The sequence below is a fragment of the Amborella trichopoda genome, chromosome 1 (genome assembly GCF_054954075.1).
Source record: "Amborella trichopoda isolate Santa Cruz 75 chromosome 1, AtrichopodaSantaCruz75HAP2 v2.0, whole genome shotgun sequence".
In the NCBI taxonomy this organism is placed as follows: Eukaryota; Viridiplantae; Streptophyta; class Magnoliopsida; order Amborellales; family Amborellaceae; genus Amborella; species Amborella trichopoda.
Genome location: NC_142336.1, coordinates 39,585,178 through 39,612,907, shown reverse-complemented (window position 1 = coordinate 39,612,907; position 27,730 = coordinate 39,585,178). Strand labels below are relative to the sequence as shown.

The window sequence follows — 27,730 nt, the reverse complement described above, 5'->3', positions numbered from 1 at the left end:
TAGTTTTAACCTCTTGTAATAAAGATAAACGTCTCATAGTTATATACAATGCCAATAAATTAATACCATTTTGGAGATCACCAAAAAAGTAAGTTCTAAACTTGAAATCAGCTCCAACCCCCTGGAGGCAAACCACCGCAAATTTAAAGTTGAATTCATCAATAAATTTCCAGATAAATTCCTCAGAATCTTCATGAATATATGCCTATATAATCATATATTTCTGAAGAAAACAGTGCCCGCGAACCCGAAAGGTGCAAAATAAGCCTACCACTTGGCAGGTCTTAGATCTGAAGCACCAATTGTTGCATAAGAATGGCTAGGGCACTGCCCATTGAGATGTTGATAACATTAACTGCATCGTTGTTAAGCTGCAGCAACAAAAACACCTAATTAATTACACAATTTGGGGTAAATATAAATAAAAATACTAAGCCGAACCAAACCAACTATCATATTCATTAGCATAAACCTTTATCTAGTCAATATATCTTACCCAACTGCTTATCCATTTTCTACACGTAGGAATAGCCAAAGATATTCTACTCCCTCAGGAGTATACAGTCCATTTACTCCCTCGAGGAAAACCCCACCTAAGATAAATTTTAGGCAACTTTGCTGATATAACCTCTTTAACATATAGATTAACCCCAATAAAATTCCTAATTGCACCATCAAAGCACTTGAAAAAATAATGCTCAAGATCGACTAAAAATTGTCCAATTTTAGGGGATGAAATCCAAGAGTTAGAAGACTTAAATTTCAATTTTTTTATCTTTTAAGAACAATCATCTAATAATTCTTAGATGGTTCCCCAAATTTCAGATTGACAAGTAGGTCATTTGACCAAGGGAGTAGAAGTAAACTATGCTCCCGAGGGAGCATAGATTAGTGCCCTTACAAATATCTCAAATCTTTCAGTACTCATTTCAAGTTAGAAAAGAGAAAAAAACTGAATAAATAAATAAAGACACTGTGGAGAAACATTTTTGTTTTTATTGTTTTTTTGATAAAGACTCATTCTGCTACGAAGTAGTTTTTGTCAGAGATGGTAAAATCGGCGAGCCTCAAATATTGCACAAGTTGGCTTGGAACGTGGGGCCCCAGTTCTAGATGGTCATGAACTGATGAATCACCCAAATTTGTCTGGAACTGGTTCACTGTAGAACATGTGCAATTTTATTTCCTATTATATGATTTTTCCTTCTTTTTTTTTTACTGGATTCCCCAGTTTTACGATTGTTTCCGTGATTTACCTGAAATCAGCGGATCAACACGTATCGGAGAGTACTGAGTTGGCACCTGTTTTTTAAACACTGGCATTTGTTAAGAGTCAAAACCAATCTTCATGCTTCCTTCTGAATAGATATTAACACTACTCACACAAAAAAGATAAATGAAAAAACACCCCCAACAGATACTCAATGTTCAAGAATTTGGCCACCCTAGACAAGAAGGCCAAAACACCTAGGCACCCCTTAGGCGGGCTTCCGAGACGTCGCGGGCCAAGGCCCCCAAAACGCTGCTTAGGTGCTCGCCTTGAGGTGGGGGCTTTGGTGGCGCCTCGATACAGGAAGGCTGAGGGCTGAAATAGGCCCTCGGCCACGGGTATTTTGGGCATGTCCCCTTTATAAAGAAGGGGAGGGGGGTTTTGGGGACCATTCTAGTCCCTAAAACTCCTTTTGCCTATTTTAGAGAGAGAAAAACTCTTCAAGAACTTAGATTTTGAGATTTTCTTGAGATTGAAAAAAATTTCAACATTGTCTATTTCTTGCAAAATCAAAAGATATACTTTCTAATATTGTTTGGGGCTTGGAGTGGTCACATAAGAGGATATTTGGCAATCACCAGTTTGGCTTTCATTTTGAAAAGGTTAGAGCATTACAATATTTTAAATTTTTTTTTTTTTTTGGGTGCAATGTGTTATGATTTGACATTATTTTATTTTTATCTTTTGTGATATTTTTACATGTTTGTAGTTAAAAACTTGAAATATTTTGTGAATATTTCCTAATTTGGGACTAGATCAAATTTATTTGGAAAAGCTTAGTTTATTACAGTATTTGAATAAGGGTTTGATATTTTTTTGGGTGTAATGTGTTATGATTTGATGTTCTTTTATTTTTTGTTTTTCTTTTTTGTTGTATTACATGTTTGTAATTGGAATATTTTATGAATATTTATCGGTTGTGACTAATATTTTGTGAATAGTTTTAGCAGGGTACTACCTTAACCCTGCTCACTTTTATACTGATCACGAGATACATAACAAGACTAAGTTTATGAAGCAATCAGCCAATGCAATATCAAGCTCAACCCTGATCCCAAATAGTGTTTCAAAACATGAACTACCCAGTGCCTAGGCGGCTACCTAAGCGGTCTCGGACGCCTGGGCGCAGCGCTAGGCCTAGGCTAGGCAACCAAGCTAGGCGGCAATCCATAGGCGACTGCCTCAACAGTACAGCACTTGTCTAGGCAGGCGCCCAGTGCCCTGCCCAAAGGCAGAAATGATTTTTTTATATTAAGGGTTCTATAGGGTTTTTTTGAAAAAAAAAAAACTTTCAAGGTTGGGTTTTAGGTTTATTTGAAACCTAAACCCACAAGAACCCATTTTAAAGAGCAGTGTTCCAAAACGTGGAATGCCCAGCTCCTAGGAGGTCCAGGAGGCCTGGGCACATCGCCCAAACCTAGGCGGACAAACTAGGTGGCCGCCCAGGGGCAGAAATGACTTATTAAGGGTTCTATTGGATGTTTTTGAAAAAAAACGTTTTAAGGCTGGGTTTTAGGTTTATTTGAAACAGAAACCCACAATAACTCATTTTAGAGAGAGAGAAACCTCATAAAAATAGATTTTATGGTTTTCATTGGATCAAAGTGTTTTTCAAAGTTACGGAAAATAGATCCAAACATCACCCAGGTAGATTAGATTTAGTTTTGGAGTTTTTTTAATCCTATTGGAGGGTGTTTTTGAATATTTTAACATCAAAAAACATCTCAGAGGTGGAAGTTTGGAGTTCGAGCAATCAAAGTAAGTGCAAAACTTTATGTTTTAGAGTGCTTGTTTTATTTTGAGATGTCTTCTTCAGGATCTAATCGTAATGGAAATCCAGGTTGGAAATATGGATATAACCCTAATCTGAATGACAAAAATTGTATAAGATACAAGTACTGTCAAAAATATACAAAAGGGGGCATAAACCAGTTTAAGAAACATATTGTCAGTATTAAGGGGGATGTTGCCCCTAGTAAAAATGTTCCTGAAGCTATCAGCGAGGAGATTAAACAATATATGAGCTCTGTAAACCAAAAACAGGAATAAAATCCTTGTCATTTAAATAGGTCTATTTCTGGTTCTGCTAGAAGAAGCGACCCAGGTTAGAAATATGGTCATAACCTGAAACCAAACGATAAAAGTTGTATAAAGTGTAATTTTTGTGAAAAAGATACCAATGGGGTATTAATTGATTCAAGAAACACCTTGTCGGTATTAAAAGAGATGTTGCTTCTTGTAAAAAGGTTCATGAAGCTATTCGGGATGAGATTAGACAATTTCTGAATTTAGTATAACCAGAAAATGATGAAAATGAGCCTTGTTCTATGGAAATATCTTTTCCAGGTTCTTCTAGAAGTAGTGATCCGAGTTGGAAGTATGGTTATAACCCGAATCCGAATGACAAAAATCATATTAAATATAATTATTGTGGAAATGATACTAATGAGAGTATTTACCAGTTCAAAAAACACCTTGCCGGTATTAAAGGAGATATTTCTCTGTGTAAAAATGTTCCTAAGGATACCAAGGAGGAGATTATACAATATTTGAGTTCAGGGTAGGGTAGAACCACCCAAGACTCCTAGGGCCTCGTCTGCACATAGTAAGAGGGAAGTAGAAGAAGAGAAGGAAGAGGCAGATTCAGAAGAAACAGAGGAGGACGAATGCTATGTTGAAGAGGGAGATGACTCTGATGATGCTGGCCTCGAATCTGATACATCTAATGAGGCTTAAACTACTCCTTTTGATGATGATGATGACTGAAGAATGAAGAGTTGAAAACGCTTGACTCTTGGTGTTGATTGTTGAGTGTTAACTATTGTGTCCTAGTCCCCCAGACTGTATATTTTCTGAATTTCTGTATATTTTCTTTTTCTTATTTTTAGTTTATAGTTTCTACTATCTAACTTTTGTTTTGTGTGTATCAGAATCAAACACTCAGTGTATGCTTGTATGGTTTTAGCATTGTATGAAAACATGGATTATGGTATTATGGACTATCAAAATTCTCTTCTCGACTTCTCCTCATTTATGGAAATATCAAATATTATGCATAAAATATCAAAATTCTAATATTTGTGGTTAGAATATCAAAATTCTCCTCATTTATGGTTAGAATATCAAAATTCTAACTTTTTTCTTTCTACTGGGCCGCCTAGGTTCTGTGCGCTCGCCTAGGCGCTGAGCAGTCTAGACCCCCACGGCCGCCTAGGTGCCGCATAGCACTTTTTGAAACATTGATCCCAAAGCCCAAGACAAGGCCTCAATGGATTTTGAAAAGTGTGGGTTTTCAACTAGGTCTCTTGGAAAGGAGTTGGCAATAAGGCAAAGGACCAAGATCACCTCGTACATTTAGAATTTTTTCATTTTTGATTTCACGATTTGAGAATTAAATTTCAATCATACAGATACCTTATGTACTACACTTACATTAATGTGAAAGAGCGGCATGGTGGACAAGCCATGAAGGAAGCACCCAACATTTGCAGTAGATGGCCATGCGTATATTGAATCTAACTTGTACCTCGTCTGAATGTGAGCGCAACTTCAGCACGCTTAAAATGGTAATTACTTATTTTACTTAGTGGTAGGTAAAATAACCTATATTATGTTTTTGTAAATAGTAATTGTTCATTCAACATTTATCTAATAGGTCCATACAAAGAAGAGAAACAAACTTGAGCAAAAGCGAGTGAAAGACCTTGTCTTCGTTCAGCATAATCAAAAGATGCAACAACGTCATCAAGAGCTGAAGCACAATGTAAGAGAAGTTGATGATATGGATGACACTAGCGAGTGGATAGTTGATGGTAGGGAAGATGAGGTAATCCATGGAGAGGGCTTGACCTGGGGCCAGGGTCGTGAGGCTTTGGGGACACCATTGAGCCTGGTTCATTAGCACTATGCGTATTCGCATGTCTCTCGTGGCCTCATGTCAGTGTGCTTTGTGATTTTCTCAACTCCAAATGGTAGGCAGATGATACGCATAAGAGAAAGGTGAATATCTGTTAAAATGAAAGGGGGGGGGGGGAGGGGGGGGGGGGGAAGAAGAAAGTGGGGAAAGAATGCGCTTATATGTATGAGTTTGTGAATTCCCTAGGTCTGTGCAGTCAACCCTCTTGGACCACCCGGTTAGCGGGGGAGGTAGTGGTCTGCTAGCAAATCCAGTCAAGTATCCAACACCATTCCTCATGGGGAATTTAGCCCCGCCTTGCTCATTTTAATTGAGAAAGAATATGCAACTTGAAGCACGTACCTAGACGTTCTGAAAGGGTAGAGTCGATCCCATCCGAATTGAACTCCGTTTTTTATCCTATTTCCTACTTTATTTATCCCTTATAGGTGTTAGTGGATTTGGGGTTTTCTGAGGTATTTTAGGTAATTTTGGTGTCCTAGGGTTTTGGGGAAATTTTTGGGTATATTTTTTTATTTCCTATTTCCTTAGAGCATTTTGAGTATTTTTGAATTTTTGGGAGGGTAGTTTGCGTATTAGTATAATTCTCTCACTCTAGGCAAAAGGGTAGGGACTTTCTCTCAATAAAGGAGAAAGGGCTAGTTTGATTTTTTAAATATGGGTGGAAAATTAAAGTTAGTCCTCAAGTGGGTGGAAAACTAAAAGTTGACCCAGGCTAGAAGGGAAATTGAGATTGTTCCAAAAGGTGGACCGCCCAGTGCCTAGGCAGTCAGCCACCTCGGCACTAGGGCACCCGCCACCCTGCCCAGGGGCAGAAATGCCCCACGTTGAGGGACATTTTTTAGTTCTTTTTGAAAAATAAAAGGGGAAAAAGGTGGGTTTTAGGTCCATTTCAAATCTAAACTCCATTAGAGCCCATCTCAAATAGAGAAAAACCTCAAAAAAACTAGATTTCTGTGATTTCCATAGGATTGAAGGGTTTTTCAAAGTTACAAGAAATCGATCTAAATATCACTCATTGAGATTAGATTTAATTTTCAATTAGAGGGTTTTTTAGAAGATTTTGACATTAGAAAACATCTCAAAGGTGGAATTTTGGAGATCAAGCAATCCGACTTACTGAAATATTTTATTTTTTAGATTTACTTGTATTATTTTGAGATGTCTTCTTTGAGATCTAATAGAAGTGATGATTCATGTTGGAAAAATGGCTATAACCCAAACCCTTTGGATAAAAATTGCATAAGTTGCAATTATTGTGAAAAAGATACAAATCGGGGCATAAAGTAGTTTAAGAAACATCTTTCCAGTATCAGGGGGGATGTTCCCCCCATGGGAAAAAGTTCATGATGCTATTAGAGAGGAGATAAAATATTTTATGAGTATTACAAAAAAGAAAAGAGAGGAGAGAAAGGCATCCATAGTAGAGTTGAGGTCTAAGGTTCATGTCAATTTTGATGATGATGATGACAGTGATCAAGAGGGGCATGGGTATCAAGAGGTAGAACAGCTTGCCCTATCCTAGACTAGGGGGAAGAGAAAGGGAATTGTACTTGGTTATGGGATTGGGGGCTTAAGAGGCTATTGTTTTCTGCCCCAGCCTAACCCTGATGTTGTCAGAGAGAAAACAAAGAAGCAAACAACTATTTAAAATTGAATCAAGAAGAAAGAGAGAGATAGAGTTACATAATATATTGCTAAATGATTTTATGAGGCAGGCATTCCTTTTAATGCCTCTCGCCTAAGGAGCTTCTAAACCTTGATAAAGGAAATTGGCCAATTTGGGCCTGGGATAAAATCCCCAACCTATTTGAGCTTTCAAAGCCACTTTTGAAAAAAACAGGTGATTGTCACGAGGGAGATTGTTAAGGTTCAAAAGGATGCATGGGCTCAGTAAGGGGATTTTGTTATGAGTGATACATGGAATGATAAGAAGAGAAGAAGCCAGATGACTTGCCCTTTAAGGACTTTTTTTTTAAGTCTATTGATGCATCTGATTATAGCCATGATGCCCATTACATATTTCAAGTGATGGAGAGGGGAATAAGAAGGTTACAGGTTGTCACAGATAATGCTGCTCCTAATGTTGTTGTTGCTAATTTGTTGCGCATAACTTACCCTAGTATATTTCGGACACCATGCACAACACATTGTATAGACCTCATGCTTGAGGCTCTTGTTGGTTTGAGCGATATTTTAGGTGAAGTGAAGAAGGCAAAGTCAGTTACAACTTTCATTTATAGCAACACCCTCACCCCCAGCATGATGCATAGATTTACAAAGAAGAAAGAGATTGTGAAGCCTGAGGTCATGAGATTTGCTACCTGGTACTTATGCCTAGATAGCATACATTCGAGGAGAATCCAATTGAGGCAGATGTGGCAAATGTCGCAAAGATGTGGCAAAGATGATTCCTTTCTCATACTCCTTTCTTCTCATACATGCAAATGTGGCAAAGACGATTCCTCATGAAATTTTGATCTTTGGTGGTTGATGGTCGAAGAACGAGCAATAACAGGTACAAGAAGAAAACCATGGAACGAGTGCCCCATCACAACGTAGTAGGGTCACTCATATATGCAATGTCAAGTATAAGACCCGACTTGTCATCAGTGTTTCAAAAAGCGGACCGCCCAGCTCCTAAGCGGATCTGGGGCCTGGGCACATCGCCCAAGCCTAAGTGTTAAAAAAAATCGGAGGTTCTTGGGTGGGTGCCCAAGAAACAGCCCAACGCCCAGACCTCGGCGACTGCCCAGGTCCAGTGCCTCGCCTAAATGCAAAAAAAAATTTTAGTGGGGCCAATTTTTGTCCATTTTTTTTATACTAAGGGACCAAAAATAGGGGTTTTAGATTCATTTGAAACCTAAAACTCATTAGAGCCTATTTTAGAGAGAGAAAGCCCCCAAAAAACTAGTTTTCTGTAATTTCTTTAAGATCGAAGGGTTTCTCAAAGTTATGAGAAATTGATCAAAACATCACCCATTGATATTAGATTTAATTTTGGGAAAGTTTATATAGAGCCGCGGCTCTAAACAATCAAATTAGAGCCTACCTCAAAAATTTCCTTAGAAGAAGTTGTTTTGATGCCGAAATATCTTCAAATTGATCATCTCAACATGAAGATGCATGGACATGAGAAAAAAAGGGATTTCAAGTTTTGGAAATAGTGTATTTTGTAATGCATTTTTTACCATCAATTTTCAAGATTTTCAAGTTTTCATAGATCTCTCGATCTACACTATTTTTTAAGCTGTAAATTTTATAAATAAAAATGAAAATACAATCTAAGGCTATCACAAAGATTTTCAGTATTGAAACCACATTTCTGGACACTATTTGAAGGTAGGCTCTAATTTGATTGTTTAGAGCCTAGGCTCTATACAAACCACACCCTTAATTTTTTATGTTTTATAAATCTATTGGGGGGTTTTTTAGAAGATTTTGAAACCTTAGAAGCATCTTTAAGGTGGAAGTTTGGAGATTGAGCAATCAAAGTAAGTGTTTTTTTTATTTCTTGTATAAATTGTATTATTTTGAGATGTCTTCTTCGGGATCTAATAGGAGAGGAGATCCTGGTTGGAAATATGGCTACAACCCAGATCCTAATGATAAAAATTACATAGGATGCAAGTTTTCTGAGAAGGATACAAAAGGGGGCATAAACCGGTTCAAGAAACATCTTGCCGGTATCAGGGGGGATGTTGCCCCAAGTGAAAAGACTCTTGATGCGATTAAACAGGAAATAACCAATTTTTTGAGTATGGTAAAAATCAAAAAGATGAGAGATTTGCCTCCATAATAGAGGTTAGGTCTGGGGTTCGGGTCAATTATGATGATGATGATGATAATGATGAGGATGGGATTGGAGAGGGATGTCAAGAGGTAGAACAATCCATTATTAGGAGAAAGGGAAAGGGAGTTGTAATTGCTTCTGGTTCTGGTTCTGGTTCTGAGAGTAAGAAGCCTCGGGTTAGAAGTCCTATGGAAAGTTTTTTGCCTCGACTTGACCCTGAGGTTGCAAGAGAGAAAACAAAGAAGCAAACCACCATTGAAAATAGAATGAAGAAGGAAGAGAGAGATAGAGCTGCTTATTCTGTTGCTACATGGTTTTATGAGGCGAGCATTTCTTTCAATACCACTCGCCTAAGCAGCTTCTATGCCGCGGTAGCCGCAATTGGCCAATTTGGGCCGGGATGAAACCCCCAACCCCATATGAGCTTTCAGAGCTTCTTTTGAAAAACGCAGTGAGTGTCACAAAGGAAGTTGTAAAAGTTAAGAAGGATGCATGGGCTCAGTATGGGGTTTCTATTATGACTGATGCTTGGAATGATAGGAAGAGAAGCAGTCAGAAGAATTTGCTTGTGAATTGTCCTTTAGGGACTATTTTTTGAGGTCTATTGATGCTTCTGATCATATCCATAATGCCCATTACATATTCCAAGTTATAGAGAAGAAAATCGAGGAGATTGGGAAGCATCTTGTTCTACAGGTTGTCACAGACAATGCTGCTCCTAATGTTGCTGCAACTACTTTATTGCGTATAGCTTATCGTAGAATCTTTTGGACACCATGTGCAGCACATTGTATAGACCTCATGCTTGAGGATCTTGGTAGTTTAACCGAGATATCAGGTGCAGTGAAGAAGGCAAAGTCAGTTACAAATTTCATTTATAGCCACCATCTCACCCTCAACATGATGCGTAGATTTACAAAGAAGAAAGAGATTGTGAGGCCTGGAGTCATGAGATTTGTGGTACTTATGCCTAGATAGCCTGCATTCGAGGAGAGTGTAGTTGAGACAGATGTTTACCTCAGATGACTGAAGAGCATGCAAGTGGTCCAAGGATCAGGTTAGGAAGAAGGTGAGAGATATTATCTTTTCTAAGGCTTTTTGGCGAGGGGTAAAGGCCGCTCTTAAGGTATTTTTTCATCTTATCAAAATCCTTCGCATGGTTGATAGTGACAAGGCTTCTACGGGCTACATATATGAGGCTATGGAGAACTACAACAGAGAGATAGCCCAAAATTTTGATGATGTTAAGAATCGCTACAAGTCTGTTTGGGAGATTGATGATGAGAAGTGGGATAGGCAGCTACATCGGCCATTGCCTGCAATTGATTATTATTTGAACCTAGCTTTTTTTTTTATATTGATAAGGATATACACACAAATGACACAATTATGACTGGATTTAATAAAGTGTGTAGATGTGTTAGTCCCTGATCTTGATATCCAAGATATTATATGCGTTGATGAGCTGATAAATTACGAGTACTCATTAAAGTCTTTTGGGAGTCCAATGGCGATGAGGCAAATGACCAAAATTGATCCAGGTAGTAATAATATTCTTAAGTTCATCAAGTTCAAGTAATCAAGTTTCATTTTTACAATTTTATTACTTATTTATGATTTTATTTTATATCTTTGCAGCCAATTGGTGGAGCCAACATGGGTGTAGTTCTCCAAAGTTACAAAAGTTGGCCATTCGGATCTTAAACCTAACCACTTCCTCATCCGGTTGAGAGCGCAATTGAAGTACTTTAGAAGGGGTAAGGCCGTAAGGGTAATTTGTATAATTGTATTAATCATACCTGAACTATAGATTTTAATTAGTTTCATTTGATTTTGTTAGATTCATACAAAGAGAAGGGGCAGGCTTGAATCAAAGAAGCTCAATGACCTAGTCTATATCAAGCATAATTGATGATGATGATGATAATGATGAGGGTGGGATTGGAGAGGGATGTCAAGAGGTAGAACAATCCATTATTAGGGGAAAGGGAAAGGGAGTTGTAATTGCTTCTGGTTCTGGTTCTGGTTCTGAGAGTAAGAAGCCTCGGGTTAGAAGTCCTATGGAAAGTTTTTTGCCTCGACTTGACCCTGAGGTTGCAAGAGAGAAAACAAAGAAGCAAACCACCATTGAAAATAGAATGAAGAAGGAAGAGAGAGATAGAGCTGCTTATTCTGTTGCTACATGGTTTTATGAGGCGAGCATTTCTTTCAATACCACTCGCCTAAGCAGCTTCTATGCCGCGGTAGACACAATTGGCCAATTTGCGCCGGGATGAAACCCCCAACCCCATATGAGCTTTCAGAGCTTCTTTTGAAAAAAGCAGTGAGTGTCACAAAGGAAGTTGTAAAAGTTAAGAAGGATGCATGGGCTCAGTATGGGGTTTCTATTATGACTGATGCTTGGAATGATAGGAAGAGAAGCAGTCAGAAGAATTTGCTTGTGAATTGTCCTTTAGGGACTGTTTTTTGAGGTCTATTGATGCTTCTGATCATATCCATAATGCCCGTTACATATTCCAAGTTATAGAGAAGAAAATCGAGGAGATTGGGAAGCATCTTGTTCTACAGGTTGTCACAGACAATGCTGCTCCTAATGTTGCTGCAACTACTTTATTGCGCATAGCTTATCGTAGAATCTTTTAGACACCATGTGCAACACATTGTATAGACCTCATGCTTGAGGCTCTTGGTAGTTTAACCGAGATATCAGGTGCAGTGAAGAAGGTAAAGTCAGTTACAAATTTCATTTATAGCCACCATCTCACCCTCAACATGATGCGTAGATTTACAAAGAAGAAAGAGATTGTGAGGCCTGGAGTCATGAGATTTGTGGTACTTATGCCTAGATAGCCTACATTCGAGGAGAGTGTAGTTGAGACATATGTTTACCTCAAATGACTGGAGCATGCAAGTGGTCCAAAGATCAGGTTAGGAAGAAAGTGAGAGATATTATCTTTTCTAAGGCTTTTTGGCGAGGGGTGAAGGCCGCTGTTAAGGTATTTTTTCATCTTATCAAAGTCCTTCGCATGGTTGATAGTGACAAGGCTTCTACGGGCTACATATATGAGGCTATGGAGAACTACAACAGAGAGATAGCCCAAAATTTTGATGATGTTAAGAACTGCTACAAGTCTGTTTGGGAGATTATTGATGAGAAGTGGGATAGGCAGCTACATCGGCCATTGCCTGCAGTTGGTTATTATTTGAACCTAGCTTTTTTCTTTATATTGACAAGGATATACACACAAATGACACAATTATGACTGGATTTAATAAAGTGTGTAGATGTGTTAGTCCCTGATATTGATATCCAGGATATTATATGCGCTGATGAGCTGATAAATTACAAGTGCTCATTAAGATCTTTTGGGAGTCCAATGGTGATGAGGCAAATGACCAAAATTGATCTAGGTAGTAATAATATTCTTAAGTTCATCAAGTTCAAGTAATCAAGTTTCATTTTTACAATTTTATTACTTATTTATGATTTTATTTTATATCTTTGCAGCCAATTGGTGGAGCCAACATGGGTGTAGTTCTCCAAATTTACAAAAGTTGGCCATTCGGATCTTAAACCTAACCACTTCCTCATCCGGTTGTGAGCGCAATTGGAGTACTTTTGAAGAGGTAAGGCCGTAAGGGTAATTTGTATAATTGTATTAATCATACCTGAACCATAGATTTTAATTAGTTTCATTTGATTTTGTTAGATTCATAGAAAGAAAAGGGGCAGGCTTGAATCAAAGAAGCTCAATGACCTAGTCTATATCAAGTATAATTGATTCTTGAAGGACAGATTTGCTAAGAGAGACCCCATCGATCAAAAAATATGGACAATGCTATGGAGTGGTTAGTTGATAATGATGAGGTCAAGGGGTATGAAGGATTGACATGGGACATGGGACATGGATGCTTCAGAGACATCAGCTGACCCTCCTAGGGCCACTAGATCTTCTACGCAGAGAACGAGGGTGGAGGAAGAGAAGGAAGAAGAGGCAGATTCAGAAAAGACGGAGGAGAACGACCAATATGTTGAGAAGGGTGATAACTCCGATGAATATGATGCAAATGCAGCTGACCCTACTTTTTATGATGATGAATGATGAATGTTAAATAATTATTAAACTTTGAACTTTGATTGAACTATTGAAGATTCTTTTGAGTCTTCGAGTATTACTTCCATTTTTGTTTTCTTCCTCTTGGTTATGTATTGTGGATAGTGGATTTGTAGTTCCACTGGTTTGATACTATTTGGTAACTTTGGTTTGGTAATTTGGTTGGTTGGTAAATTTTAAGTTTTAATTGGATATGGACCGACTTATGCTTAAGCTTATGGAGTGTGTGCAAAATACTTTGAATTCTGATGTGCCCTAAATACTTAATTCTTATATTTTATACAATATATAACTGTAGAATCCTTTTTGGATTCCACTGGCCCGCGCAAGTTCTGGGTGCCCGCCTAGGCGCTGGGCGGCCTGAACCCCCAAGGCCGCCTAGGACCCGCCTAGCGCTTTTTGAAACACTGCCTGTCATTTTCCATGAGTGTGATTAGCCGCTGCCAATGCAATCCTGGATTGGAACATTGGAAGGAAGTTAAGAGAGTACTCAGATATTTGAAAAGGACCACGGATTATGCACTCGCATATAGAGGGGGGTGAGCATAGTCATACAAGGGTACTCAGATGCGGACTATCCAGGAGACCTTGATGATGCCAAGGTGACATCTGCGTATGTCTTCATGCTGCTTGGCGAGGCAGATTCTTGAATGGCAAAGAAACAAGATGTGGGAGCACTGTCCACTATGGAATCTGAGTACGTGGCATGTTGTCAAGCAACCAAGGATGCTGCATGGATAAAGAAGTTTCTCAATCAGCGTACCTGTGAGATACCTGTGTGCGAAGATCTTCTATGACAACCAATCAGCAAAATGTGTATCTAAAGACCCATGTTTTCACAAGAAGTCCAAGCACATCAAGCCAGCATATTATAATATTCGAAACGAGGTCCAACTTGGAGAGATAGAGATTGTGCATCTCCCCACAAAGGCAATGATTGCAGACCCTTTAACTAAGGGGTTAGTGATGAATGTGTTCGCCAAACATGTACATGGGATGGGGCAAAGAGAAAGTGAGGAAGAGAAATTGTAAGGCTTTCAAAGGCCAAGTGGGAGATGTTGGGTTTTTGTGACCATTTAAAGGCCTTATGAGAGCATGTACTGAAAAATATATAATGAATTATTGACTTCAGTGGGAGTATAGTCTAGCTTGGACTGAAGGGCATTAATAATGCCTTAGACTCACATGAGTTTTGACTGGCTATGACTCAATGTGAAGTACAAAACCCATAGTCCTGGGCATCGTGTAAGCACAACCAGTAAGGGTTTCGATGTGGGCTTATCCCTAGATGAGGTCGGAGATGTGCCTTGGACAGTTAGCCAGGAGACATGGATTTGACCCCTGCGTGTGATGGATGGCCCGCGAGGACAAAGGCTTAAATCCTCATCATTACCACCACACGGCATGTACACTAGATAGCCATCCGGGAAGCGACCATTTGGATAAAGGTGTGATGTGTAGATGTGTGGAAGAGATGACTCCCTGCAACGATATAGTAGTTGGAAGAACCCATGGAGCATACTGCTGAAATGGGCCATGGATTTATGCTCAGGGAGGGACCTGTAATCCATGGTCTAAGATCGTATCTTCTCCACTTATTGGCTAATTTTGACGGTCTAATCATGAACTCCTATGATGGGTTGTGCGTGTAATGAGATGCGGTCTCTAGAGAGGATAGAGTTCTCAGTATATTTGTCGTAATCATATCTCCATGGATCCAATTCCCATCAAATCTTCTTTAATATATTTAAATAAATATTAATTATTTTATAAATAATGAAAATGAATTTTAGACCCCACTAGGTATTTTATTTTATTGAAAACTTATTTTTATCAATTTTCTGGATTTATTTTTAATCAAAGAGAAAAATAAAACATTTGGAGGTTTTGTAAGATTTATTTTAATATCTAAAAATTAATATTAATATATTGGGGGCCCTATGGGGTTCAATGGGCTTACCAATGTGTGGGGCGTGGGGCCCACATGGACACGACATGGGTGGTGTGCCCCACCCCATGCATACTTTCCTTATTGTTTCATGTGCCTTCTAAGGCATGTGATGATTTGAAGTTTTGGAAAATTAAGGTGTAGAGATTTGAATTGAAACTAGATAGGAAAGAATAAGATATCAAATAAGTATGAATTAAATACTTTCTTTACACAAAATATTTTATGGGAATGGAGTTATAGAAACAGAGGGATAAGATTCTACATCATTCATTTAATTATGATGGCTGATCTAAAGAATGAATGATTGAGATCTCTTCACCCCATAGTCTTCAAGATCAAAGGTCAAGATTAAACCTCATTATGATGGCAAAACCCTAACCTAGAAGCCCTAGCCTCTTGTCTATATATACTGGCTATGGGGGTTCTATATCTCATCTCCCTCTCTCTCTCTAACCAACCAAAGGGGGCATGCCCCCCTCTAGCCCTCTCTCTCTCCTTTCTCTCATCCAAATTAGGATTTAGGAAAGAGTTAACCCTTAAGGGATGGCACACCCAAGTCACACAAGCCCTAGCCTTAGGTCCTTGCCTCATGCTCATGTGTTGAGCCTTGGTCAAGGAAACCCATGTGATGCTATCCAAGGTTTTTTTGCCTAGGTTTCCCTAATTGTGACGTGTGTTCTTGAATTAAAATCCCATGCACCATCAGTGGAGGTGACCCAGTTTGGGGTATACGAAGTCATTGGGGTAACCTAAGGCAAGGTACACGTTTCATATTCCGTGCTTTTGTTGTTTCTATTGCTTATGTAATTTTTAGTTCTTCATGATGAATGTAATTTTCTTTTAATGGCATGCAAGTGAGAGGTCTTGGCTATTTCATTGAGTCAAAATTGTATTTTGGAACAACTGATCCGGGTGGCAATACGTATAAAAGAATAGAAGAAATTTTTAATTGGTATTCACTTGCCCGGTCACATAGTCCACCTTTCAGTTTGGGGCCCTAAAAATGTCCTAAGAACTGCCTACCGGACTTAAATCCTTATCCTAAGAACTCCTAGGGGACCTAGCATGTCCTTGTTCCTAGCTGCCCACCTAGGCAGGCACATCTGGTCAACTAGTATCAGTAATATTGAAGGTCATATATTTATGAATACCAGACAATTAGAACTCATTGCTACCAAGCCTTTATTACATACAGATTTGAGCAAGAAATAGATGCTGATCAGAAATACTTAGCATTTTTTATGTTCAAAAAGGAAACAGAAAGGAAAAGTAACAAGATATTGTCAAATCACTAAGAACATGATCATAGAGATAAGTGTTCAATTTGATATCCTACGAGTGAAAGCTGTGACTTTCATAAGGCAAGAGAAAAGGTAACTAACAAAACCAACTTTAGTTATCAAAGCTAAGAGCAGACTGACAAAACCATATTTAGTTATGAAAGCTAAAAGCAGATTCTTTCAGTTTTCTCTATGCAAAATAAAAACAAAAAAAAACAAAATTAGTGTGTTAAGAAGAAAAAGTTTGAATACCCATTTGAAGCCCTCCTTTTCTTGCAAGGCAGCACCAATCAGACTCTCCCCAAAGTTTGCAACCTGAGAAGCTATCACACATATGACTACTTCTGCCACATGTATCTGCTTCATGGAAAGGATCATACTATCAGGTCTTTAGTAGGAATTCACATGGAAAGGTATTGCAAAGTATTTGATGTTAGGGAAATTTATCAAATCACACCTAAGAGTTGAACTATTTAGCATTTGACTCATATCTTTTCATCAGACTTGAAATTGCCCATCATTCTTTTGATCAAATTTCAAATGGCCCATCAAATGACATCATTAAGGGTTTTGAAATCATCAGATCATACCTAAGGTGAAATGTTTTTTAATAGCTTAACTTTTAGGTGTGATTTGATAAATTTCTCTTGATAACACAAAAAAGGAAAAAAACTTATGATTAGGACTTGCAAAAAAGCATGGTTCCATTCCCATTCAGGAAACAAAAGGAGATGGAAACTGCATAGGAAGCGACCGAGTGCAATTCAATTACAACCTCATTAATGAAAGCCCCCATTATGGGGAAAGTTTCAAAGTATTAAATATGGCAATATTTATGATCGAATTAAATCACAAAAAGACGTAAAAATAAAATATAAAAATTGAAAATTAGTACTGTTTCATTTCATGGATCTCCACATGCTATTTTGTAGGCTTAACAGTCAATACAATCATAAAACTCTTACTTTATTAATATTTTTTAATCCTCTCAATAAGGTTCAGATACATCTGGCTGTGCCTAACTCTACGAAGCAAAAAATATCTTCATTTTTCTTCAAATGATATGTCGCCCACATTCTATCACATATCTTATTTTTTACCTCTTTGTACTAGGTTGGTGAGCAAGGTTTGAATAAGAGAGAAACTTTAAACCCTCCACCTCTTATATTTAGACACCATGTAACACTGCTGGAACAATATACCAACGAATTTCCTTTTTCATCACACCATTGTTTATGCTCTGCAAATTTGTTCTCAAAAGTTTTATTATAATAATTTTAGTATAAGAAACTTCTGCATTTCTTTTAAAGCATTTGAACATGCCAAACTACAGAGTCTGAATTCAACATTATACTCAAAGCCAAAAAGCATAGTAGTATTTCCAGAGAGCTGTAGGCCTCCTCTGGATGATGCCCCAATAAGCCATTTAGATGTTGTTGCAATGCCTTTTAGGTGACAGCCAGTTTATGGTTCCAGGCCTCCTTTGAAACCCAAACCTTTAGGTATACAGTAAAAAAAGTTGCCATTTTGTGGGTGAGGTAAAAAATGAACATGAAAAGTTTAATCCCCCTTGTAAAAGGCCATATTTTTGTTAGAAAACTAAACACATGTACAGAACATTACAAAACATGTGTGACAGCCAAACCAGGGCTGTTTAAACAAACAAAAACAGAGTTTCTCCAATTGTAAGTTGAGTTTCCAAGCAAACTCTCAGAAGCATAATTTTCATTTGGGATTTTTTTCTTTTTAGAGTTAGAAAAATTTTAGCATACAGACCTTGCCCAAGAAACAACTGATGCTGGCAAGAATAACAGAAGCTATGAATCCAGCAACGGTCCCTTCGAAGCTCACAGCTCCTTCCGTTCCTTTTGGGACTACCTTCAATGTCGTCACCAGATACCTATTCTCACCAAATAAGTTTCCAGAGTTTATAAGCTTCACATCACTTAAGAAAGAATTACGTGAACAAATTTTCTTTCTTTTTTGGTATTTGGTAGCAGGTTTCATTTATGTAATATTCAGAAGAGAAAGCAGAAGAGAGTTGAGTTGGCTTGCAAAACAATATGGATAAACAGTATGCATGGTGCCACATAAATGTGAATTTCCGTGATGACGCTTTCTAACCCTTAGAATTTGGACATGGATAAACAACAATATTCGCTGTAGCAGGCTGGCCCACCAACCTCCATGCATATTATGTCATGCAAAGAAACAAGTTAACTCCATATGTTTCTCCCACATTGATCCCCATATGACCATTCCTATGGTTTAAATATTATTTTCTTTTATTAACCACTTTCGTAATATGAACCTCAGAACACTTCTCTCCATAGTTTTGTCTTTTCAAGGTTTGAAGTAGCATGTTTCAAAGACATCCCATTCACTAAGCAACTTCAAAATAACGAAACAATTAGTGTGTTTAAATCAATGTTGACAAGTACACTTTGGTACTGCGTTAGTTTGGCTGTAGAAGAGTGCATTTAAGCAATTTGACTGCTTAAGGGAAAAGATCAGGTTCCTTTTTCATTTTAAAAAGTTCATGAAACATATGACAGGCCAAAAAGTTAACAAGATCAAGAAAAACATATAATAATCAATGATTTCATGCAACTTCCTATGCTTGGTTTCATTCAAGAGCAGGGCATTGGCCCAAGTTCTATCTGATTCTGGTTTTTTGCTTGAGAGATTCATCCATAGTGATGATTGACTAACGTGAATTTTCAGGTATCCCTCAATATTTTCTACTGAGATCATATGTTTCATGTGTACATAATTATGGCACATTCAAGGTACCACCACAAATATTTCCATCAATTTGAGTGGAACGAACATTTCCCCCTGGCCTTTTCATAATAAGATTTATAGATTTTCGTTATACACTTTAAGTATGCAAGGATTCATGGGATTATATTGACATTACTGCACCAGAGCCATGTAAATCAGAAAAGGAAGCTCCTAGGTACATTAAACTGAGGGAAACACAAACGATCAAAAATTGCGGAGAGAATACATGGGTTACCAACCACGTTAGCTCCTAGATAATTGCTACAGTTTTTAGGGAGGTTAGAAACCACAGGACACAGACCACACAAATAGAATTATATCCATACAAATGATGGCATCTAAAATAACTATTAATGCAACTCAAAGCACATGTAGTCGCATAAAAGAGCAGTACACTTACGTTGTTTTGCCATAAGCCTTCCCAATCTCACTGGAAACAGTATCACTCAGCTTTGTACAAAAACTTGCCACAAACCCAAGTTGCCAAAGTGCAGAAAGTTGTGATCCACCAATCCCGTAGATTGACAGAAATGCACAAAAGCATCCAGCAGCACTAGAACCAATAACACTACCAGGGCCCCTTCTTCCTCTCCTTTGCTCAGCCACTCCTTGAGCCTCCTTTTGCGCAATCTTCAACTTTGTTGCGGCTGTGCCCTGTTTGGCATTTAATTTAAGAAAAAAATGGTTACAGCAAGAAAGCCTTTTTGTTCATGATTACGATCATAAATATTGCAAGTATTGTTTAACAACTCAAACTTTGAGATCTGATTGGAAATTGCCAAAACATAGTCGACTTGCAAAGTTAAATAGTAAACTGCAAACAGGTTAAAAACAAAAACCCTACTGTGCAGGGTAGGATGCGAACCTTGTTTCTCAGAATGTCAAAGTGCGTTTTCTAAGCATTTCGCTAGCTATCATCTATGTGATAAAAACATCACTAAAAAGTAGAAAAACCCCTGGTATATCTTATTTTTTTCATTTATAGAAGAAGGTAAGTGGGCAAGTCCAGTGAACTTGGAGAGTTCTCCAATTTGGAATCAAGGTTTTAAGCACATATTTCCAGAGATCCACTCATTAACCTGGACCAGGCAAATGAGTATCAACAGAGCATTATGTATGGTACTAAAAATAATATAGAATGGTAAAATTGAGAAATAAACAAGTGGAGAACAATTTTTTTTTTATATTAAGTGGCAAAGTTCTCGTAACCCACTTTTACTGTTCTCTTTGTCATTTATTTCTTGGGGTATGCATGTCACCTATTAATCATCCTTTCTTGATCTTTACAATACACCACAAAGGTATCAAAATGAAGAACTCCTTAAATATTGACATGGTAAAAAAGCCTCACTGAAGCCTCAGGTTTCTAGGTCGCATCTCTTTCAGTGCCTGGGGATTAAAGTGACGTGAAAACAAGTTGTAATGCGACTACAGGTATATAAAGGAAAAAAAAACATCATTTTCCCTTATAGTACATCAAGAGACTGAAAAGATAGATAGTTGATCCATAATAGCAAACTTCCCCAGAGAACCTACTATATCGATTAGCATTCCCCTTCAAAATGGTGACAGGAAATCAATTAATCCTAGCTTGCTAAAACAAAACTGTGAATCAGTATTCAGCGGCTTTAGTTCAAAATGCAGGTCACTGAATTTTCAGTTCAACTATCAATGCATAGATCATTTCAGCTTCCTATAGACAAACTAATAATCTCGATATGCTTATATAATGTAGGGAAGACTAAAAGATAAAACTAAAGGGATGAAAGATTATACCCCTCTCAAGGTCTGCAAGGGAGTCCATCCCAAAAATATCCTTTCACAAGACCCAAAATAATTTTTTTTTTTGTTTTTTATTATTTTTCTTGTCCAACTACACATTTATAGAAGAAAACCCGTAAACCTAACTTGCTCCCAAATAAACCCTAATCAATATTGAATCCTAAACCTCCATCTCTTAAAAATTAAATTCCAATTCCACCCCATAATTCTTTACAACTAAAAGATACATAAATACCCTAAACGAAAACTAGAAACCCAAAATAATCCTAAATCTAAAATCTAGAAAAGAGAACAATATGAAAATAAAAACCCATTACATCAATCTCCTGGGGTTAGGACAAGCTCAACCTCGAGCTCATGGAATTCGAAAATTTTCCTTCATTATCTTCTCCACTTTGTTCCAACTAAAAATTTTCACCCTTTCTCTTATTAAACTTTTGAGTACTGAACTTAATCAAACACAGTTGTGATATATCTGAAAAATCGACTATTTGTTTTTCATTATCAACTTCCAGAGCATGTTCTGGTGTGTGACGAAACCTTGAACTGGTGATCAGTTTTTGATCTTCCACCTCTTCATATTCCTGTCACACGTGTTGCAATCTGTAGAGTAAATCTTGTAGAACTTGTACAATTCTACCAAGATATTCTGTTAGGTCTTTTTTGAATCTCTCAATTATTTGACCCACATGCTCCATAGTTCGATTGGTAGATGTTGTGATAGCATTATCGTATATGGATCTCAAGACCCTCATATCAATTGATGCAGGGAGGAGGGGGGGAAATACAAACCAAATAAATAAATAAATAAATAAACAAAGGGCGAGAGAATATACCCTCTCTCAAGATATACAAGGGAGTCCATCCTAAAAGATCTTTTTACAAGACCCAGAATAAACACTTCTTCTTTGTTCTATTCTTTTCTTCTTCAATTACATATTTATAAATGAAAACCCTAAAACCTAACGAGCTGCAAAAGAAATCCTGATTAAATCCTCACACTTCATCTGTTAAAACTTAAACTTTCAATTCTACCCCTCAATTCTATACAACTAAAAAAGACACAAACGCCCCTATGAAAAACTAGAAACACCAAATAACCCCAAACCTAAAATCTAGAATATAGCAAGTAAAAAATTAAAAAATCCATTACATCAATATCCCTCTCAAGGAACACTGATTTCAATCATGTGTGCATGGTTTTTGTTAAATAATAACTTGTTTTATGTATTGGGGCATTTCTATCATTCTTATATGCTTTAGGATACTTATTTTCATTGAGGGTATTTTGTCTTTTGTAAGCCCTAAACAAACATTACAAATAAAGATACTAATGGGAAATGGGGTGCTTGAATCTTATGTCACTCTCTCCTATCTTCTCTTCCATCTTCTCTTTTTCTTTTTCTCTTATTTTCCCTTTCTCCCTCTAGTGTTGACATTTTTTATTGTTCATGATATTGTTCATGCCACTATTCATGATATTGTTCACGGCACTGCTCATAACTGTTCACGAGTACCATTCACATGATATCAGAGCATTGATATGCTTACTGTCTTGTTCTTTTTGTCTTAAAAAAAATAGAGAGAGGGAAAAACCTAATTATATGTGCTGATTTCAACAAGAAATATTCCTTTACGTGTGTAAGGCCAACATGGTGGCCTCTGTGTATTGTGCATGTTCATGCCATTGAAAAGTTCACCTCTTGGATGTGAAAAGCAGAAACTAGTGTGAAATGCTGAAAGGTGTGTTGCGGAAGTTGTGAATGACTGGTTTAGGGGTTTCCTCGTACATCATAGTGGAAAGAGCTTTGTGCATCGGCTTTTAAACAGACAAGTGTTCTCCCTCTAGTTGATTGAGAAGTTAATGTGTGTATTATCTGCTATTTCGTGCTTGTAGATTGTTGGATTTATAAATTTTTAGCATGTTTAAGGTGTTTTTAGTGTGATCTCGTGTATACTTTCATACCTAGTTTATTGTTCTATGGTTATGGCCACAGAAAGTAAACCTGAAGTTCCTACTGTCAATGACATAATAGGAATTCCAGCAATCTCTAAAAGATTAAATGGGCCCAAGAACTTTAATGGGCCCGATACATAAAGGTTTTTTTAGGTGAAAGGGGTAAGATGAAATTTTTAACTAAAGATGATCCAAAAGACTCAAAAAGTGGGTGTGATGAGTGGCTTAAGGAGAACTATCAGATTGTGACATGGTCATGGAATAGTATGAAACCACATGTGAGAGCTGATGTTATGTTCTATGATACTACTAAGGAAGTGTGAGAAGCTGTAAAGGAAATGTAATCCTCTAATAAAAATATTTTTCGGATTTATCAATTTTATTAGAGTATATGTCTTTTAAAGCAAGGAGATAAAAGCCTTAGTGATTATTATAGTTCTCTTCGAGGAATGTGCGAAGAGTTGAATCTTTAGCAACCCCTAACTAATGATATGGAACCCCTAACTAATGATATGGAACTTCATAAAATGCAAAGAGAGGAACTTAGAGTTGCAAAGTTCCTATCTGCCTTAATCCTGAGTATCATGTTGTTGGGGGCAGATCTTAGCTAGTAGTGAATTTCCCTCTCTCAATAATATATATCTCGCCTTCAATGGGTTATTATATCTTCTTCTTCATCGGCTACCAGCACTGCTAATGGGTCTGCTCTAACCTCCTCCATGGGTAAAGGTGATGGCAGATGCTGCGGTGGTGGAAATAGAGGGTGTGGTCAAGATTCAAGAGGAGGTCGTGGTAGAGGTCGAGGCAACACGGAGTGCACCCATTGTGAACGAACAAATCACACTATTGAAAATGCTAGGGTAAATTTGGTAAGGCTACTTGGGAAAATTACGTGTCCTATGTTCTGAAGGTGATGGTGTGCACCTAGTTGGCTCCAACGATCAAGACCAAATTCTACATTCTACTAGTGACTTAATGCTGCTCTCGCAAGAAGAATACAATAAGTTAATCAAGAATAGCCAACAGCCATCTATTCATCCTCCCCTTCCACTGCCACTCTAGCTAATACAGGTACTTCTACATTCCTTGCTTTTCAAAAGGCTTCTCCTTGGGTCATTGATTCAAAAGCCTCTTATCATATGACGGTGAGTCTTCTATGTTCTCGTCTCTCAATAAACCAGATGGTACTACTACTATTATCACTCCAGCCCATGGTTGTATCTGGTAAAGGCATTGTGTGTCCTACATCTTCACTCTCTTTATCTTCTGTTCTTTATGTTTTAAAGTTTCCATTCAGTTTATTGTTAGTGAGTAAATTAACTAAATCACTTCAGTGTTCAGCGACTCTCTATATCCCTCATATTGTGTTTTCTAGGATTTAAAGACGAAGAAGATGACTCGTGGCAGTCATGAGACAAATGGGCGTTACTATCTTGATAATAGTTTTGTGGGTGTTGCTCTACATTCCAGTGTTTCCTCTCCTCGATGGCATTGCAGACTTGGTCATCCAATGATCAATAATTTGAAGATGCTAATCCCTTCATTAAAGAGTGTGAGGTTGTGAGTTAGGAAAGCATCATAGAACTTCTTTTCCTTCTAAAACAAATAAACCAAGTCTGTGTCTTTTTCAGATGTTCATTCAAACAATGGGGATCCTTCTAGAGTTCAGAATCTATGTAGTTACAAATGTTAATTTGTGTTGATAATTTTTCTCAAATGACATGGTTATATTTAATGAATTACAAATCTAAGGCCTTGTCTATTTATTGATTGTTTCATAAAGAAGTTCAAACTCAATTTGGAAGGAATGTTTGCCTTTTGCGTTTAAATAGTTTCAAAGAATATTTGTCTCCAGATTTCTAAAATTCTTTAGCCACAAATGCCATTTTGCATCACACATCATATGCGCATACTCCCCAACAGAATGGGACAGCAAAAGAAAAATCTGTTATATAATAGACGTAACTCATGCTTTATTGTTGAATATAAATATGCCCAAAAATTTTTGGGGAGATGTTTTGACAGCTTGTTATTTGGTAAATCGTATGCCTTCCTCTATTTTGGATGGAAAATCACAAAATCAGTTTTTTCCACAAAAGAACCGAGGAAAAATTCTCAAATTCTCGTGTGTTTGATTCAAATAAATCAAGGTTTGATCTATTTGGATGACGAACAAGCCCAGATAAGGCCCTAACAATAATTCAATCCACCATCAGTAATTCTTTAGATGAATCAATTTTGACAGCTCAATGTTGTAAAAGTGCTATGCAATACTTGCACAGAAAAATAATTGGGAGAATCCTATAAACTTGGTTTGATTCCCCCAAATTTCAACAAATCTCAACCGAGATGTTCTCAGCCTACTCACATGGTACTCAAGCGAGTCTATAAAATACTGACCCAAGTGTTGTAGGGTGACACACTGAGCGAGTGTGTACACTATACATCCATACTTGCCTCGGCACATAGCCGAGGCCGAGTAACGTGGCCGAGCCTGAGTGAACTCAGTAGAGTCTTCAACATCGTTTATCTAAGGGCCACTGGGTCACATGGAAAGAGCGTGATATTGTCCACATATGCCATTTCGGTCATTCACAACAAGTCAAGTGGAACAAGTTTTCGTAGCACATGTTTTTAAGTCGCACAGGATGCCTTCCATCATAGTTAATGACCAAAGTGTAGTCTTCACAAGCAATTTTTGGATAGTACTTCCATTTGCAGGATACCAGCTCCAAATGAGTTCATCATACCACCCACAAATGGATCATGCCAACAAAGGTGATCAATAGGCGTTTGGAGATGTATTTGTTGTGTCACTCAAGCTTCCAACCCAAACACTAGGTGAAGTGGTCTCCATGGGTAAAATGGTAGTATAATACCATCCTTCACTCCTCAACTTGGATGACTCCGTATAAGGTTGTATATAGCCAAACACCACCCAAGCTTGTAGTACAACCTAGAATCCACTAAGGTCCAATATGTGGAATTGTGGATATTATATTAAGAAGAAAAGACCAGATTCTTTGTTGTTCTGATGGAAAACCGATAAAAAGCTCAACAACAAATGAAGCAGCTGATAAGAATCGATCCGAACGATACTTGATGTGGGTGATATGGCCTATCTATGTCTTCAACCATACTGGAGACATGAATAGCAGCTAGAGGATCACCAAAGTTATTTCCACGTTCCTATGGTCTGTAGTCTCTATCACATCATACAAAAGATTGGTTCAATAGCTTACAAACTTGAGCTACCACTAGTGTAAAAAACTAACCTGGTCTTTCATATTTCATATTGTTGCTGAGAATTTACTGTCTCTCACCGACGACAGAATTGTCCAATAGAGCCACAAGCAAGTTCGAACCACCAGATGGTAAATAAAAATCATAAGACAAGTCACAGAAGTCTTAATACAATGGGCACTCATGAATTGGGAGAACTGACAGAAGTTTCACGAGAGATTCTCCCAATCCCATCCTTGAGGACAAGACTGTTGTCGATGGGAAGTTATCTCCAATTTTTAATTTCAAATTAAAGTCTGAATGATTTCTTTAAACAAGAAGGTTTTTGGAGGACATGTTTAGGATTGTTGCGGATAATGTTACTAGAAGTTTCGTTCTCTTCCGTATCCTTGATTTTAAATGGATTTGGGTAATCATAAGGGACAACAAGTAACTTTTATTTTTAGTTAGAATTAATTTTATCAAAGGCAAATACATAAAAGGACTTGTAATGTGAGAGTTGTAAATTTGATATCTTAGAGGCAATTTGATACCTTAGAGGCAATGTGAGAGTCTCATAAAAGGACTTGTAATCATTGAAAGAACAAATCAATGAAACATATATGTTTTGGGGCACATCACTCCCCCTTGAAATTCCAAAAACGTGTTCTTGTTATCCATATAACAAAGACAGAACAAAAAATACAGAAGCTCAAGTCTTTACACATAGCATAGGACCAATAACACATTTGAAATTGCTCAAATCGAGCAGCATTCTTAATACATGGGCAGGCTCTACCAGCATCAATTATAGAAGTTGCAGAGTAATAAAAAACAAAATTCCTCGACTTAAACCTCAATAAGCGTTTCACCTACTAATGGATCCATCTAAGGTCTTTCTTCCCGAGCCAAGTAGATCTATTAAGGTCTTAACCACATAATTACAATTATACTCATTACACTAGAAGTGACATCAAATCCCAGATAAGATCCGAATTAAGCACTTCAATATCCTCTTTTATCAGTTTCTAGTAGAAGAAGTTTACAGATTTCTTGTAGGAACAAGGTTCAGGATAGGACATTGGAGCAAAGGGCAGAATAGCAACTGATAAAGATTGATGCTCCAGACTTAATTGAAACAACTAAACTCTGTGTGTGTATGTGTGTGTGTGTGTTTGTGTGTGTGTGTGTGTGTGTGTGTGTGAGAGAGAGAGAGAGAGAGAGAGAGAGAGAGAGAGACTTACAATGATGAAATAGATGGCAACTAGCAAGAACCCAGAGGCCCCAAATGCCCTCCAAGTCAAAACTCCAAGCAAAAAAGCAGCCCCAATACCAGAAGCAGACAACCCAGATACAAGAATTGGAAAGCCCACCAGAAATATCAACAAATTGCACACAATGGCTGATTCCCAAGTTGGTATTGAAGCTCCAATGGGATCAAGCAAGCCTGATACAACTCCTGAAATCCCTGATGATTCTTCTGGGGTCTGCAGGGCCCTCAAGGGGATCATAGTGTTCAAATTTAATACATGGTTTCTGGGAATGGGGATTTTGAGAGTTTTAAGCGCACTTGGTTTTCTTTGATGGGTTGTTGCCAGATGCAAATGAGAACCATTCTTTTGGGATTGGATTGTAAAAGGGAACGTATTTATGCCGAGAG

General features: G+C 37.7%; 1 protein-coding gene across 2 annotated transcripts; it reads right to left on the bottom strand.

The window, feature by feature from the left end:
- LOC18437485 (integral membrane protein (Protein of unknown function DUF92, transmembrane)) lies at positions 1-27,606 on the bottom strand. Of its 2 annotated transcripts, XM_088864808.1 has the most exons (6): positions 27,315-27,606; positions 19,510-19,763; positions 18,102-18,225; positions 16,578-16,682; positions 1,257-1,302; positions 1-371 (listed from the first exon to the last, which is right to left on the bottom strand). In XM_088864808.1, exons 1-6 carry the CDS (start codon positions 27,579-27,581, stop codon positions 367-369), a joined length of 801 nt encoding a protein of 266 aa, XP_088720934.1. In that variant the 5' UTR covers positions 27,582-27,606; the 3' UTR covers positions 1-366. The 2 variants fall into 2 exon arrangements, with proteins under 2 accessions (XP_088720934.1, XP_011624597.2); XM_011626295.3 differs by lacking the exon at positions 1,257-1,302.
- Between the last annotated feature and the right edge of the window lie 124 nt (positions 27,607-27,730).